We start from the raw sequence: 16429 nt of genomic DNA on the forward strand, positions 1-16429 counted from the left end.
TTCAACATTTTGAATGTGTCATTCTACTCTCTCCTGGCATGTAGGGTTTCTGCTGAGAAAACTGCTGATAACCTAATGGGGATTCTTTTGTAGGTCACAATCTTTTTCTCTGGCTGCTTTTAGGATTTCTCTTTATCTTTGTTTTTTGACAATATCATTATGATTTATCTTAATAAAGTCTTTTTGCATTAAGATAATAGGGTGATTAGCATCATGAATTTGAATATCCAAGTCTCTCCTCAAGTTTGGGAAGTTCTAAGCTACCCTTCTGCCTTTTATCCCTCTCTTTTCTCTCTGGAACCCCAGTTATTTTAATATTTGTATGTTTGATGGAATCCTATAGATCACATAGGCTTTCTTCACTCTTTTCCATTATTTTTTCTTTGTTATCCTTTAACTTCAGATTTCCTATCCTCTAGCTCATTTTTTCTGTCTTCCATGCAGTCTATTCTGAGATAGATGCTCTCTATTGCATTTTTCATTTCATTCATTGAATTCTTCAGCTCCAGAATTTCTGTTTGGTTCTTTTGCATGATTTCTATCTCTTCATTAAATTTCAAATTTTGTTCATGTACTGTTTTCCTGATTTTGTTGAATTGTCTTTCTGTGTTTTCTTCCTGTTCTTTGGTTTCTTCAAAACTGCTATTTTGAATTCTTTATCAGCTTGATTACAAAATTTCATGTCTTTGATTTTGGTTATTGGTGAATGATTATCTTTTGGTGATGTCATGTTTTTTCTTAATTCTTCATGATCCTTGGAGTTTTATGTCACTGCTTTCTTATAAGAAGTATCAGACATCTCCTCGCATCTTTATTAGTTCCTTCAGGTGGGAAATTCTATTCATAAATCCTGTTATATTGGATTTTCTCTGACTTTGTGTTGACATACCGTGCTCCATGCTTCTTGCTCCCTCTTGTAACATAATTTTTAAGCTTTTGTGTCTTCTCTGGTCTTAGAGCTCACCAGGGTGTCTGCTAGAAACATCTCTTGTGTTTTGCCAAAGATAGCACTACAACTCAAGTTTATGGCTTCTCCCTTGCACATAGACTCTGGTCAGATACTTTGAGAGCACTCTTTTTATTGGAGCTTTCTCTTGCCACTGAACGCAGGAGTATATATAAGGAGATAGCCAGAGAGTCGGGGGGAGGTGTGAGTCTTGCACTCTGGGCATTGCAGGTGATTGTGGGACTGGTGAAGGGATCATGGGGTGAGGGTTTCCCATAAACTTGTGAATGGACTTTCTGCTGAAGTCCTGAACACAATTATCAGGAACCATATCCTTTAATAATGTTTGATATTCTTACCTGCTTCTTTCCTGATCTCTTCCATTGCCTCTCCCCACAGTCATGGAAGTCCAGCCTCAAATTTGTTTTGTTTTGCTCAAGTGGCGTGCTGGAATCTCCCTCAATAAGGCTGAACGTCTACAAATTTTCTTTTGTCCTTGGATGCATGCCCAAGTCAGCACTATTCAGGTTTTCCCTAACCCCACCATGGCCAAGAGAGGTTGGGGCAGATCACCAGTCCTGCTGATTCTACAGCCCACGTGATGGTCTGTCTGCCTGTTACCAATGTACAGGTGGATGAGAATCCTCCCAGGGCCCTTGGCATATGATGCTGGATCCCAGAATTCTAACAGAGAGACTCTTGTTCATGGATAGATGTCTAACTATTTGCTTAAAAGGAGGGAGAAAAGAAGGAATGTCTTATGCCACTGTGTTGCTGACATCACCCCACTTTTCCTTGTTATATTCAGAGTTGAGCTCAATCTCTCTCCTCTATTGCAATAGTCTTTTTTATCTTTATTTGTGCAGCACATGGTGTGTGGGATCTTAGTCCCCGTACCAGGGATCAAACCCATGCACCGTCGTTGGAAGCATAGACTCTTAATCACTGAACTGCCAGGGAAGTCCCTGTTGCAATAGCCTTGAATAAAGTCTTTCTTACCATTTTTGATGAGCAGGATCATTTCTTTTTAATAATATCTCTCTTCCATCATCTTTCTTGCCTTGTTCCCATTTTTTTATGCTATTGTAAATGGAATTTTTCTTTCATTCCTGGATTTTTCATTGCTTATGTATAGCAATACAGTCAGTTTTTTTGTATTTTGATCTTGTACAACCTTGTTGAACTCATTTACTTTAATCGTTCCTTATGATTTTATATATACAGGATCATGCCAGTGGAAAATAGTTTTAATTCTTCCTTTCCAATCTGGATAATTTTCATTTCTTTCTCCTGTCTAATTGCCCTAACTAGAACCTCCGGTACAGTGTTGAATAAAAGCAGCAACAGTGGATATGCTTGTCTTATTTCTGATCTTAGGAAGACTTTCACAGTTATGTATGATGTTAGCTGTGGTTCTTTCATAGATGCCATTCATCGGATTCTGGAAATTCCCTTCTATTTTTTGTTTGTTGAGTTATCATGTAAAGGTGTTGGATTTTATCAAGTGCTTTTTGCATCTATTGAGATGTTCATATTGTATTGTCCTTTATTTTATTAATACATTGCAATCATTGATTTTTGAATATGAAAGTAACCTTGCATTTCTGAAACAAATGCCACTTCATCATGGTTTATAATCATTTTTATATATTGCTGGATTCATTTTACCAGTACTTTACTGAGGGCTTTTTTATGTATATTCATAAGATATATTGATGTATTATTTTCTTGTAATATCTGTATCTGGTTTTGATACTAGACTGTTACTGACTTCATCAGATAAGTTGTGAGCATTCCCTCTTATTCTATTTTTATACGAATTTGTGAAAATTGGTATTAATTCTTCTTGAAATGTTTGGTAGAATTCACCCTTAAAGCCATACTTTTGTTTGTGCAAAGTTTAAGAATTACTGATTGAATCTCTTTCTTTGTTGTAATTCTGTTCAGATATTCTATTTCTTCTTGAGTCTGTTTGGGTGGTTTGTGTCTTCCTAGGAATTTATCCATTTCATTTTTCTAATGTGTTGACATACTCTTGTTCATAGTATTCTGTTAGGATCCCTTTCATTTCTGTGAAGTTGATAATGATTATTTTAGTCATTTGAGTATTTTCTTTTTTTTTTTTTGGTCTGTTTATGCAAATATTTGTCAGTTTTGTTGATGTTTTCAAACCTACTTTTGGTTTCATTGATTTTCTCTGTTGTTTTGCTGATATTTTTTCTGCTCTAATGTTTATTATCTGCTTCCCCTTTTTGCTTTGGATTTAATTTGCTCTTTTTCCAGTTCCTTAAGGTAAAAAGATAGGTTATTAATTTGAGATCTTTTGTCTTAGTCAACTTAGAGTACTATAAAAAGTACCACAGACGGGGTAGCTTGAACAACAGAAAGTGATTGTCTCACAGTTCTGGAGACTGGAAATCCAAGATCACGGTGCCCGCATGGTTGGATTCTGGTGGAAACTGTCTTCCCAGCTTGCTGCTGCTGCTGCTGCTGCTAAGTCGCTTCAGTCGTGTCCGACTCTGTGTGACCCCATAGACGGCAGCCCACCAGGCTCCGCCGTCCCTAGGATTCTCCAGGCAAGAATACTGGAGTGGGTTGCCATTTCCTTCTCCAGTGCATGAAAGAGAAAAGTGAAAGTGAAGTTGCTCAGTCGTGTCCGACTCTGTGTGACCCCATAGACGGCAGCCTACCAGGCTCCTCCATCCATGGGATTTTCCAGGCAAGAGTACTGGAGTGGGGTGCCATTGCCTTCTCCGTCCCAGCTTGCAGACTGTGCCTTATCACTGTGTCCTCAGATGACTGGATATAAAACAGGGAACAAGCTCTCTGGTGTCTCTTCTTGGAAGGACATGAATCCCATCATAATCCTGCATGACCTTATCTAAACCTAATGATTTCCCAAAAGCCCCATCTCTGAATTAGGGGTTAGGGCTTCATTAAATGAATTTGTAAGGATGCAGTTCAGTCTATAACATTTTCTTCTCTTTAATGTAGGTGTTTGCTGCTATAGATTTCCTTCTGCGCACTGCTTTTACTTCATAAGTTTTTCTTCTGTTACTGATTTCTACTTTCATTCTCTTATTGAGTGAAACAGCTGAGCTCCCCCTTACCCAAATGTCTAATTTCTGTTCTTTTTCCTGTGTCTGGATCACACTTTCCTGTTTCTTTTAATCTCTCATATTTTTTTTGAAAATTGGACAGTTTAGATAATGTAGCACCTCTGGGCACTGTTTCCCAGCTCCCAGGGTTTGTTGTTTACTTGTGTGGTGACTTGGCTGGACTTTTTCTTTGAAGTCTGTTTCTTCCACAGTGTGCAGCCTCTAATGTCACTTCTCAGAGGGTATACCCTTGGGCATGCCCACAGTCACCCTGGAATGACAGAGGTCTCTTGGTCTCTTTTCCTGATCTCCCTATTAAGCCTGCCTTTGTAGTATCTCACCCAGCTGTTAGCCTCCACTAATTGCAGGCTAGTTGCTCTATTTTTATTTTTCTCACAGTTCCCCAGACATAAATTCCTCCAGTAATCTAATTAGATTTGTGTTCCCTTGTCTTTGTGGCTAGCCTTAGGTGTTTGTTCTGACTTCAGGAGGGTTCTTCTTAGCTGATTCTTCCCCAAATACTCTGTTAAACTTCCAGTTGTCCCATAGTTTAACTTGTTATTCTCACGAAGCTACCAGCTTCCTTGTCATTGCTTACATTCAAAGTCTCCATTGGTTTTTTAAAATTTGTATTTATTTTTAAAATTAATTTATTTATTTTAATTGGAGGCTAATTACTTTACAATATTGTAGTGGTTTTTGCCATACATTGACATGAATCAGCCACGGGTGTACAGCATTGTTTTTAACAACACCCTTAGGCTTGAACTTGCCCACACTCTGTTCCAAATAAAGTCCAAACTCTCAGGGAAGATCTCTTCCTAAGGCCTGTCTTTCCCCCTGGGAACTATCTATGAACCACTGCTCTCGTGCTGTGGATATGGGCAGCGAACTGTTTCTCTTAGAGTGACACTCTTGCTCTGCCATTGGAGTGCTGGGTAACCCCGGTCTTCTAGGTTTGCCCCTCCTAGTGTGGAACCTCTGCTCTATGAGTTATGTCAGGGCAGGGGCACTCACAGCCCAGGGTTCTTGTCCTGCTGCCTGTGGTAGAGCTTCTGCCCTTTGTGTAGGGGTAGGTAGAGGGAGGAGCCCTCACACCTACCATCCATGCCATGCTTGAATAGAGCTTCTGCTTCACCGACCTGGGGCTGGGGTGATGTAGGAGGAGAAATGCTGATGAGTTGCCCCTCATGGGGAGAAGGCATAGCTTTTGAATGGGACCTGAGGGAAAAGAGAGCACCCAGACTTTCTTTGCCAAAAGTAGAGCTTCCATTTCACTGAACTGAAGGATGAAGTAGATCGTGGCTCAAATGCCTGAGACTCTCAAGTGTTTTCACTGAGAGTTCATTGATTTTCTTGTATAAATGTTTCTCCATTTTCTGTATGCCCTTAGGACAGTTACAGTTTTCACGGACTTTGAATTGTTTTTGTTTGTTTTTTTAATTTTTACCAGTTGTGTGGTTTTATTGCAGAGACACTCTGTGGAGAACCTCACACTGTGATTCTGGAAATGTCCACCTCTCATTTGTTTTTACTCTCAGATCGTACCCTTCATTTAGGTGTTTGCAAACTACAGCCCTTGCATCAAATCTGGCCTGTTTTTCTACATACAGTTTCACTGAAACACAATCATGCCCATTCATTTATCTGTTTATGTCTGACGTGCACACCCCTTTGCTCAGTCTTGTCTGACTCTTTGCAACTCTGTGGACTGTAGCCCACCAGGCTCCTTTGCCCATGGGATTCCCAGGCAAGAAACTGGAGTGGGTTGCCATTTTCCCCTCCAGGGTATCTTCCCTAACCAAGAATCAAACCAGCATCTCCTGCTTGGCAGACGGACTCTTGACCACTGAGCCACCTGGAAAACCCTTATGTCTGCCAGAGTTGAGTACAGTCTTTTATTTCTTAAAGATTTAAGTGCTTTTGTAGTAAATACGAGTTGTCAAAAATACCAACTATAATTAAAATCAAATTTGTGTTAAAGCCAGAATTAGCAATTTTGTAATATAAACATGATATTTTTTCTTTTCCCAACATTTTCAGATCTGGTAGCTCAGCGAGGCGAAAGATTGGAATTGTTAATAGATAAAACAGAAAATCTTGTGGATTCGGTAAGTATGGGATATGATAGTATTGTAAAGTAGAGAAACTGTGGTTAATGGCTAAAATAATAGGGAAATGTCTTAAAATCGATACTTTAGTGGAGTTTTTTTTCCTTTCTAACCCCCATTATGTGACTACTTTGTGATGATGAGGATAACAATGAGGCATAAAAAAAGCCACAACTCATTAATAGCCACTAAGGAAGCTTTTGTTTGGAAAATATACTCAGTGTAAAAGAACATTTTGTTTAAAGCTTTGGATTGGTGCCTACATAACTTAGCACTTCAGCTGCATAGAAGTGTACATTTTGTAACACACAGAACAAAAGTACAGGCCACTTGTGACCCATGATGAATGCTGAAAACCAAATAATAAAATCACTTTCTTGCTTACCATGAGAGCTTGACTTTTCTTTGTATTAAGCAAGAGGCAGAGATGACATGTCCCTGTAACCTACTCTTGCTGCAATTAATGTGTCTCTGCATTTTCCATTTGGTTAGCAGATGAAAGTTTTGAAGAAAGATGATAGATATAGAAGGAGGGCAGAGATCAGTCACAGTTTGGATCTACAAATTTACATAAAGAGTAGAAGTTTGTACCTTGAAACAGGTATAAATGAGTGATCTTGTTCATTCTTACTGACGGCTAGATTGTAGTGGTTTACAGCACGAGCTCTAGAGTCTGTTGCCTGAGACCGAATCCCATCTCTGCCACTCACTAGTTGTGTGACCTTAGGCAAGTTACTTAACCTCTCTGTGCCTCCAATATTCGTATATAAAATGCAGATGTATCTTTTTCATAGTATTTTGAGGGTTAAAGCACACAATGCATGCAAAGTCCCTAACACAGTGTTTGATATATAGTAAGAGTTATTTAAAGGTTTATTGTTATTGTTACTTTTACAGGGACATCTGTTAACAGTGGGTCTTAGGAGGATCATGTGGTCTTTAGCCAAAGTACATGGAAATTGAAGGAAGGGTGGCACCATACAGGAAGTCAAAACACCAGGGTTCTATAATGTCTCACTTTGTAAACCATTGCTTGGGGACAAAGAGGGAAGATATGTATCTGATTGTAAATCTGCTGGCAGATTTTTTGGTACTTCCAGTCCATTGGACACGACTGAGCGACTATCATTCTGTCGTTTTTGAGATTGCATCCAAGTACTGCATTTCGGACTCTTCTGTTGACCATGATGGCTACTCCATTTCTTCTAAGGGATTCTTGCCCACAGTAATAGATATAATGGTCATCTGAGTTAAATTCACCCATTCCAGTCCATCTTAGTTCGCTGATTCCTAGAATGTCAACGTTCACTCTTGCCATCTCCTGTTTGACCACTTCCAGTTTGCCTTGATTCATGGACCTAACATTCCAGGTTCCTATGCAATATTGCTCTTTACAGCATCGGACTTTGCGTCTATCACCAATCACATCCACAGTTGGGTATCGTTTTTGCTTTGGCTCCATCCCATCATTCTTTCTGGAGTTATTTCTCCACTGATCTCCATTAGCATATTGGGCGCCTACTGACCTGGGGAGTTCATCTTTCAGTGTCCTATCCTTTTGCCTTTTCATACTGTTCATGGGGTTCCCAAGGCAAGAATACTGAAGTGGTTTGCCATGCCCTTCTCCAGTGGACCACAATCTGTCAGACCTCTCCACCATGACCCATCCGTCTTGGGTGGCCCCACACGGCATGGCTTAGTTTCATTGAGATAGACAAGGCTGTGGTCCGTGTGATCAGATTAGCTAGTTTTCTGTTGTTTTAGTTTTAGTGTGTCTGCCCTCTGATGCCCTCTCGCAACACTTACCGTCTTACTTGGATTTCTCTTACCTTGGGCCTTGGGTAATTCCTTTTGCCGCCGCCACCGCTGCCGCCGGCCCCAGCCCCCGGCCTGGCCTAGCCCCTCTCGACTGCCGCCCCTGGCCCTCGGCCCCCAGCCCCCGGCCCGGCCTAGGCCCTGTCAGCCGCTGCCCCCGGCCCCCAGCCCGGCCTAGGCCCTCTCGGTCGCCGCCCCCACCTCCCGGCCCCCGGCCCGGCCTAGCCCCTGTTGGCCGCCGCCCCCGGCCCCCGGCCCGGCCTAGCCCCTCTCGGCCGCCGGCCCCGGCCCCCGGCCCGGCCTATCCCCTCTCGGCTGCCGCCCCCAACCCCCGGGCCCCGGCCCGGCCTAGCCCCGCTCGGCTGCCGCCCCCAGCCCCCGGGCCCCGGCCCGGCCTAGCCCCTGTCGGCCGCCGTCCCCGGCCCCCGGCCCCAGGCCCCCGGCCCGGCCTAGCCCCTCTCGGCCGCCGCCCCGGCCCCCGGCCCGGCCTAGCCCCTCTCGGTTGCCGCCCCCGGCCCCCGGGCCCCGGCCCGGCCTAGCCCCTCTCGGCCGCTGCCCCCGGCCCGGCCTATCCCCTCTCGGCTGCCGCCCCCAGCCCCTGGGCCCCGGCCCGGCCTAGCCCCTGTCGGCCGCCGCCCCCGGCCCCCGGCCCGGCCTAGCCCCTCTCGGCCGCCGCCCCCGGACCCCGGCCCCCGGCCCGGCCTAGCCCCTGTCGGCCGCCGCCCCCGGCCCCCGTCCCGGCCTAGCCCCTCTCGGTTGCCGCCCCCGGCCCCCGGCCCGGCCTAGCCTCTGTCGGCCGCCGCCCCCGGCCCCCGGCCCGGCCTAGCCCCTCTCGGCCGCCGCCCCCGGCCCGGCATATCCCCTCTCGGCTGCCGCCCCCAGCCCCCGGCCCCCGACCCGGCCTAGCCCCTGTCGGCCGCCGCCCCCGGTCCCCGGCCCGGCCTAGCCCCTGTCGGCCGCCGCCCCCGGCCCCCGGCCCCCGGCCCCCGGCCCGGCCTAGCCTCTGTCAGCCGCCGCCCCCGGCCCCCGGCCCCGGGCCCCCGGCCCGGCCTAGCCCCTCTCGGCCGCCGCCCCAGCCCCCGGCCCGGCCTAGCCCCTCTCGGTTGCCGCCCCCGGCCCGGCCTAGCTCCTCTCGGCCACGCTTCTGCGCCGAGCCGTCGCAGCCGCCTCGCTTCTGCGCCGAGCCGTCGCAGCCGCCTCGCTTCTGCGCCGAGCCGTCGCAGCCGCCTCGCTTCTGCGCCGAGCCGTCGCAGCCGCCTCGCTTCTGCGCCGAGCCGTCGCAGCCGCCTCGCTTCTGCGCCGAGCCGTCGCAGCCGGTTGCAGGCTTCAGCAATACGTGAACCGTGAACTTCCAGATGTTCAAGCTGGTTTTAGAAAAGGCAGAGGAACCAGAGATCAAATTGCCATTATCCGCTGGATCATCAAAAAAGCAAGAGAGTTCCAGAAAAACATCTATTTCTGCTTTATTGACTATGCCAAAGCCTTTGACTGTGTGGATCACAATAAACTGTGGAAAATTCTGAAAGAGATGGGAATACCAGACCATCTGACCTGTCTCTTGAGAAACCTGTATGCAGGTCAGGAAGCAACAGTTAGAACTGGACATGGAACAACAGACTGGTTCCAAATAGGAAAAGGAGTCCGTCAAGGCTGTATATTGTCACCCTGCTTATTTAACTTATATGCAGAGTACATCATGAGAAACGCTGGGCTGGAAGAAACACAAGCTGGAATCAAGATTGCCGGGAGAAATATCAATAACCTCAGATATGCGGATGACACCACCCTTATGGCAGAAAGTGAAGAAGAACTAAAGAGCCTCTTGATGAAAGTGAAAGAGGAGAGTGAAAAAGTTGGCTTAAAGCTCAACGTTCAGAAAACTAAGATCATGGCATCTGGTCCCATCACTCCATGGGAAATAGATGGGGAAACAGTGGAAACAGTGTCAGACTTTACTTTTTTGGGCTCCAGAATCACTGCTGATGGTGACTGCAGCCATGAAATTAAAAGACGCTTACTACTTGGAAGGAAGGTTATGGCCAACCTAGATAGCATGTTTAAAAGCAGAGACATTACTTTGCCAACAAAAGTCCGTCTAGTCAAGACTATGGTTTTTCCAGTGGTCATGTATGGATGTGAGAGTTGGACGGTGAAGAAAGCTGAGCACCGCAGAATTGATGCTTTTGAACTGTGGTGTTGGAGAAGACTCTTGAGAGTTTCTTGGACTGCAAGGAGATCCAATCAATCCATCCTAAAAGAGATCAATCCTGGGTGTTCATTGGAAGGTCTGATGTTGAAGCTGAAGCTCCAATACTTTGGCCACCTCATGCGAAGGGTTGACTCATTGGAAAAGACCCTAATGCTGGGTAGGATTGGGGGCAGGAGGAGAAGGGGATGACAGGGGATGAGATGGTTGGATGGCATCACTGACTCGATGAACATGGGTTTGGGTAGACTCCGGGAGTTGGTGATGGACAGAGAGGCCTGGCGTGCTGCAATTCATGGGGTCGCAGAGAGTCCCCACGACACGACTGAGCGACTGAACTGAACTGAGCGACTATCACTCACTCACTCAGCCCATCTCTTAGTTATTCTTAATCCCTGGTTGTTATTGTTTAGTCACCCAGTCATGTCTGATTCCTTGCTACCCCATGGACTATCACCCCACCATGCTCCTCTGTCCATGGAATTTCCCAGACAAGAATAAAGGAGTGGATTGCCATTTCCTTCTCCAGGAGATATTCCCAACCCAAGGATCAAACTGCCACTGAGCCACCTGGGAAGCCCCCTTAATCCCTGGAGATGACCCTATTTAGTTGGAGTGGCCTGTGTTTGACCAGTACTAGTAGAGTCTGCACTTTTCCAAAAAAAGCCTTCTTAATTTTGTTGACTAAATGACCCAGAATAATAAAAAGTACTAATTAACTAACTGCTGCATCTTTTTTATGGAAGAATAACAAATACAGTAAAGTACAGCAAATATACTATTAATAAATGTGCAGCTCAGTTATTGTATATATATATATATATATGTTTATACCCCTGTCGGAGAAGGCAACAGCACCCTACTCCAGTACTCTTGCCTGGGAAACCCCATGAACGGAGGAGCCTGGTAGGCTGCAGCCCATGGGGTCGCGAAGAGTGGGACACGACTGAGCGACTTCACTTTCACTTTTCACTTTCATGCACTGGAGAAGGAAATGGCAACCCACTCCAGTGTTCTTGCCTGGAGAATCCCAGGGACGGAGGAGCCTGGTGGGCTGCCGTCTATGGGGTTGCACAGAGTTGGACACGACTGAAGCGACTTAGCAGCAGCAGCAGCAGCAGCATACCCCTGTAGCAGGCTTCCCTTTTCATACTGTTCATGGGGTTCTCATACTGTTCATGGTGATGGAATTCCAGTTGAGCTATTTCATATCCTAATAGATGATGCTGTTAAAGTGCTGCACTCAATATGCCAGCAAATTTGGAAAACTCTGCAGTGGCCACAGGACTAGAAAAGGTCAGTTTTCATTCCAGTCCCAAAGAAGGGTAATGCCAAAGAATCTTCAGACTACCACACAGTTGCACACATCTCACATGCTAACAAAGTAATGCTCAAAATTCTCCAAGCCAGACTTCAACAGTACGTGAACCATGAACTACCAGATGTTCAGGCTGTGTTTAGAAAAGGCAGGGGAACCAGATACCAAATTGCCAACATCCGTTGGATCATCAAAAAAGCAAGAAAGTTCCAGAAAAAAAATCTACTTCTGCTTTATTGACTACACCAAAGCCTTTGACTGTGTAGATTACATCAAACTATGGAAAATTCTTCAAGAGATAGGAATACCAGACCACCTGACCTGCCTCCTGAGAAATCTGTATGCAGGTCAAGAAGCAACAGTTACAACTGGACATGGAACAACAGACTGGTTCCAAATCAGGAATGGAGTATGTCAAGGCTGTATATCATCACCCTGCTTATTTAACTTCTGTTCAGAGAACATCATGTGAAATGCCAGACTAGATGAAGCACAGGCTGGAATCAAGATTGCTGGGAGAAATATCAGTAACCTCGGATATGCACATAACAGCACCCTTATGGCAGAAAGCGAAGAAGAACTAAGAGCCTCTTGATGAAAGTGAAAGAGGAGAGTGAAAAAGTTGGCTTAAAACTCGACATTCAGAAAACTAAGATCATGGCATCCAGTCCTAGCACTTCATGGCAAATAGGGAAACCATGGAAACAGTGACAGACTTTATTTTTTGGGGCTCCAAAATCACTGCAGATGGTGACTGCAGCCATGAAATTCAAAGATGCTTGCACCTTGGGAAAGGTGTATGTCAAGGCTATATGTTGTCACCATGTTTACTTATGTGCAGAGTACATCATGTGAAATGCTGGACTGGATGAAGAACAAGCTGGAATCAAGATTGCCAGGAGAAATATCAATAACCTCAGATATGCAGATGACACCACCCTTATGGCAAAAAGTGAAGAAGAACTAAAGAGCCCCTTGTTGAAAGTGAGAGAGGAGAGTGAAAAAGTTGGCTTAAAGCTCAACATTCAGAAAACTAAGATCATGGCATCCGGTCCCATCATTTCATGGCAAATAGATGGGGATACCGTGGAAACAGTGGCAGACTTTATTTTGGGCGGCTCCAAAATCACTGCAGATGGTGACTGCAACCATGAAATAAAAAGACACTTACTCCTTGGAAGAAAAGTTATGACCAACATAGACAGCATATTAAAAAGCAGAGACATTGCTTTGCCAACAAAGGTCCATCTAGTCAAAGGTATGGTTTTTCCAGTAGTCACATATGGATGTGAGAGTTGGATGATAAAGAAAGCTGAGCATTGAAGAATTGATGCTTTTGAACTGTGGTGTTGGAGAAGACTCCTGAGAGTCCCTTGCACTGCAAGGAAATCCAACCAGTTCATCCTAAAGGAGATCAGTCCTGAATGTTCATTGGAAGGACTGATGTTGAAGCTGAAACTCCAATACTTTGGCCACCTGATTCAGAGAACTGACTCATTAGAAAACACCCTGATGCTGGGAAAGATTGAAGGCAGGAGGAGAATGGGACGAAAGAGGATGAGATGGTTGGTGCCAGTACTATTGAAATTATCTATTCCTTAGTTATTTGGAAGAATTCACCAGTGAGGCTGTCCCAGCCTGGAGTTTTCTGTGTGGGAAGATTTTAAATCTGCCACGTTACTATTTGTTTCCTGTTTGTACCATCTGTTCTTTCTTCCCCTCACCTCTCTTTCTGCCTTCTTTTTAGTTAATGAGTACTTTTTAAATCTCATTTTTATTGTTTTGTGATTTCTTTAATTTTATTCCAGAATAAGTCTTTTACTATAGTCCACCTCCAAGTAGTTATATCCAACTTCACAAATAATATTATAAGAACTTTATAATATAATAGTATGCCTCCAATTTTTACCTGGCCTTGATGCTATTTTTGTCATACTTTTATTTACACATATAACCTTAAAATGCATTGTTGTTTTCTTTGGTTAAGCAGTTGATTATCTTTTAAAGAGATTTAAATAGTTAAATAAACATCATTTCTGTTTACCCATGTAGTTAATATTTCTGGTAACTCTCTTCATTCTTTTCTGTAGGTCCAGACTTCCGTCTGGTGACATTTTCTTTCTGCTTGTAGGAAATATTTTAAAATTTCTTGTATTGTAGGTCTGCTAATAATGAATTATTTCAGTATTTGTACATCTGAAGTCTTTCATTTCCTTTTTTTTAAAAGAGATTTTCACAGAATAGAATTTTGCATTAATTTTTTCATTCAATATTTTAAAGATATTTCATTGCTGTCTTTTGTATTGTTTCTGACAAAAATTCCACTGATGTTTTTACATATATAATGTGTCTTTTTCCCCCTCTGGGTGCTTTTAACATTTTTCCAAAACTGGTTTTAAGATATTTGATTATAATATACTTTAGTGTAGTTTTCTTCATGTTTCTTCAGCTTTAGGTTTGTTGAGGTGTGAGTTTGTAGTTTTTAATCAAATTGTGAAAATAGCCATTATTTCTTCAAATATTTTTCTGTCCCTCTTTCCTTCTAGTAGTCCAACTGTGTGTACATTAAACTATTTGAAGTTGTCCCACAACTCACTGATGCTCTTTTCATTATTTTTTGGTCTTTTTTCTTTCTGTGTTTCATTTAGGGTAGTTTCCGTTACTATGTCTTTGAGTTTACTTGTCTTTTTCTTCTGCAGTTTATAATCTCTTACTCCCATTTATGTATTTTTCGTCTCTACAAGGATCTTTTTTATATCTTTTGTGTTATCTCCTTAACATTTGCAAGCTTTCCTTTACATTCTTGAATATATAAAGTATACTTATAATTGAAATGTTTATTCTACTTACATGTAATGTAAATATTGGGAGAGTTGGGTTTAAGTAAGCTATGTTGTGCTTTGGTTTTTATTTGCTTCGTCTTCTTTGTTCCTCTTTTTAATTTTTTTTATTAATTTAAAAAATTGTTTCATTTTATCACCTCTTGATTTTTTAACAGCTTTTAAAATTTCTTTATTTATAAATAAACCACACACCATACAGTTGACCCATTTAAAGTATACAGTTCACTCAGAACGTCCCACCCTCACCTTCTCCCTCAGAGTCCATAAGACTGTTCTATGCATCTGTGTCTCTTATTCTGTCTCGCATATAGGGTTTTCATTACCATCTTTCAAATTCCATATATATGCATTAGTATACTGTATTGGTGTTTTTCTTTCTGGCTTATTTCACTCTGTATAATGGGCTCCAGGTTCATCCATCTCAATAGAACTGATTCAAATGTATTCTTTTTAATGGCTGAGTAATATTCCATTGTGTATATGTACCACAGCTTCCTTATCCATTCGTCTGCTGATGGACATCTAGGTTGCTTCCATGTCCTGGCTATTGTAAACAGTGCTGTGATGAACATTGGGGTACACGTGTCTCTTTCAATTCTGGATTCCTCAGTGTGTATGCCCAGCAGTGGGATTGCTGGGTAATATGGCATTGAAACATGTATATTATCATATGTGAAACAGAACACCATCCCAGGTTTGATGCATGAGACAAATGCTCAGGGCTGGGACAATGGGATGACCCAGAGGGATGGGATGGGGAGGGAGGTGGGAGGGGGGTTCAGGATGGGGAACACATGTAAACCCATGGCCGATTCATGTCAATGTATGGCAAAAACCACTACAATATTGTAAAGTAATTAGCCCCCAACTAAAATAAATAAATTTAAAAAAAGATATAAAAAAATAGAGTATACAGTTCACTGGGCCTTGGCATATTATATTTTTCTAATTTTAAAATATATATAATAAATTTCCCATTTTAACAACTTTAGTGTATAATTCAGTGACATTAATTACATTCACAGTGTTGTGCAACCATCATAGCTATCAATGTACAAAATTTTGTCATTGTTCCAAACAGAAATTCTGCAACTGTTAACCAGTTACTTCCCATTCCTACTCTCCTCAGCCCCTGATAACCTCTTATCTACTTTTTATCTCTATGAATTTCCTTTTCTAGGTACCTATAATTGGAATCCTATAATTATTTGTTCTTTTGTGCCTTGCTTATTTCACTTAGCATCATATTTTCAAGTTTCATCCATGTTGTTGCGTGTATCAAAACTTCATTTCTTTTTATGCCTGAATAATATTCCATCATATAGATATACCACTTTTTTTATCCATTCATCTGTTGATTGACCATTGAGTTATTTCCATCTTTGTGCTGTTGTGAATAATGCTTCTACAAACACTGGCATTACAAGTATTCATTCAAGTCCCTGCTTTCAGTTACTTTGGGTATTTATGGGGGAGTGGAATTGTTGGATCATATGGTAATCCTATATTTAGCTTTTTGAGGGACTACCAAACATTTTTTCTTAACTGCTGCACCATTTTATAGTCCTAGTATCAATGTACAAGTATACCAGTTTTTCCACATCTTCACCAACACTTGTTTTTTCCATATTTTTATTATAGTCATGCTTGTTGATATGAAGTGGTATCATCGTGGTTTTGATTTTCATTTCCCTAATGACTAATGGGGCTTCCCCTGGTGGCTCAACAGTAAAGAATCCATCTGAAATGCAGGAGACACAGGTTTGATCCCTGGGTTGGGAAAATCCCTTGGAGAAGGTAGTGGCAACCACTCTAGTATTCTTGCCTGGGAAATCCCATGAACAGAGGAGCCTGGCAAGCTAGAGTTCATGGGACACAAAGAGTCGGATGGGATTTGGCAACTGAAACAACATCAATGACAAGTGATGTTAATAGTCTTGCCATGTGCTTATTTGTTGTATTGTCACTAAATCGTGTGCGACTCTTTGAGACCCCATGGACTGCATCATACCAGGCTTCCCTGTCCTTCACTATCTCCCAGAGTTTGCTCAAACTCATGTCCATTGGGTCTGTGATGCCATCCAACCATCTC

General features: G+C 43.1%; 1 protein-coding gene across 9 annotated transcripts in view; it reads left to right on the forward strand.

Annotated features, from left to right (window-relative positions):
* The window catches only part of VAMP7 (vesicle associated membrane protein 7), an 81930-nt gene that overhangs the window by 53992 nt on the left and 11509 nt on the right, over positions 1-16429 (forward strand). For 7 of the 9 annotated variants that reach the window (XM_081563693.1, XM_081563696.1, XM_081563697.1 and 4 more), the window contains one exon: positions 6088-6155. The exons of the other annotated variants lie outside the window; for them this stretch is intronic. In XM_081563693.1, the coding sequence (XP_081419819.1) occupies positions 6088-6155 (68 nt within the window). The remainder of the gene's footprint in view (positions 1-6087; positions 6156-16429) is intronic. 9 annotated transcript variants of the gene reach the window in all.

This window comes from Giraffa tippelskirchi, chromosome X (assembly GCF_054371585.1).
Source record: "Giraffa tippelskirchi isolate mGirTip1 chromosome X, T2T-mGirTip1v1.2.pri, whole genome shotgun sequence".
Classification (NCBI taxonomy): domain Eukaryota; kingdom Metazoa; phylum Chordata; class Mammalia; order Artiodactyla; family Giraffidae; genus Giraffa; species Giraffa tippelskirchi.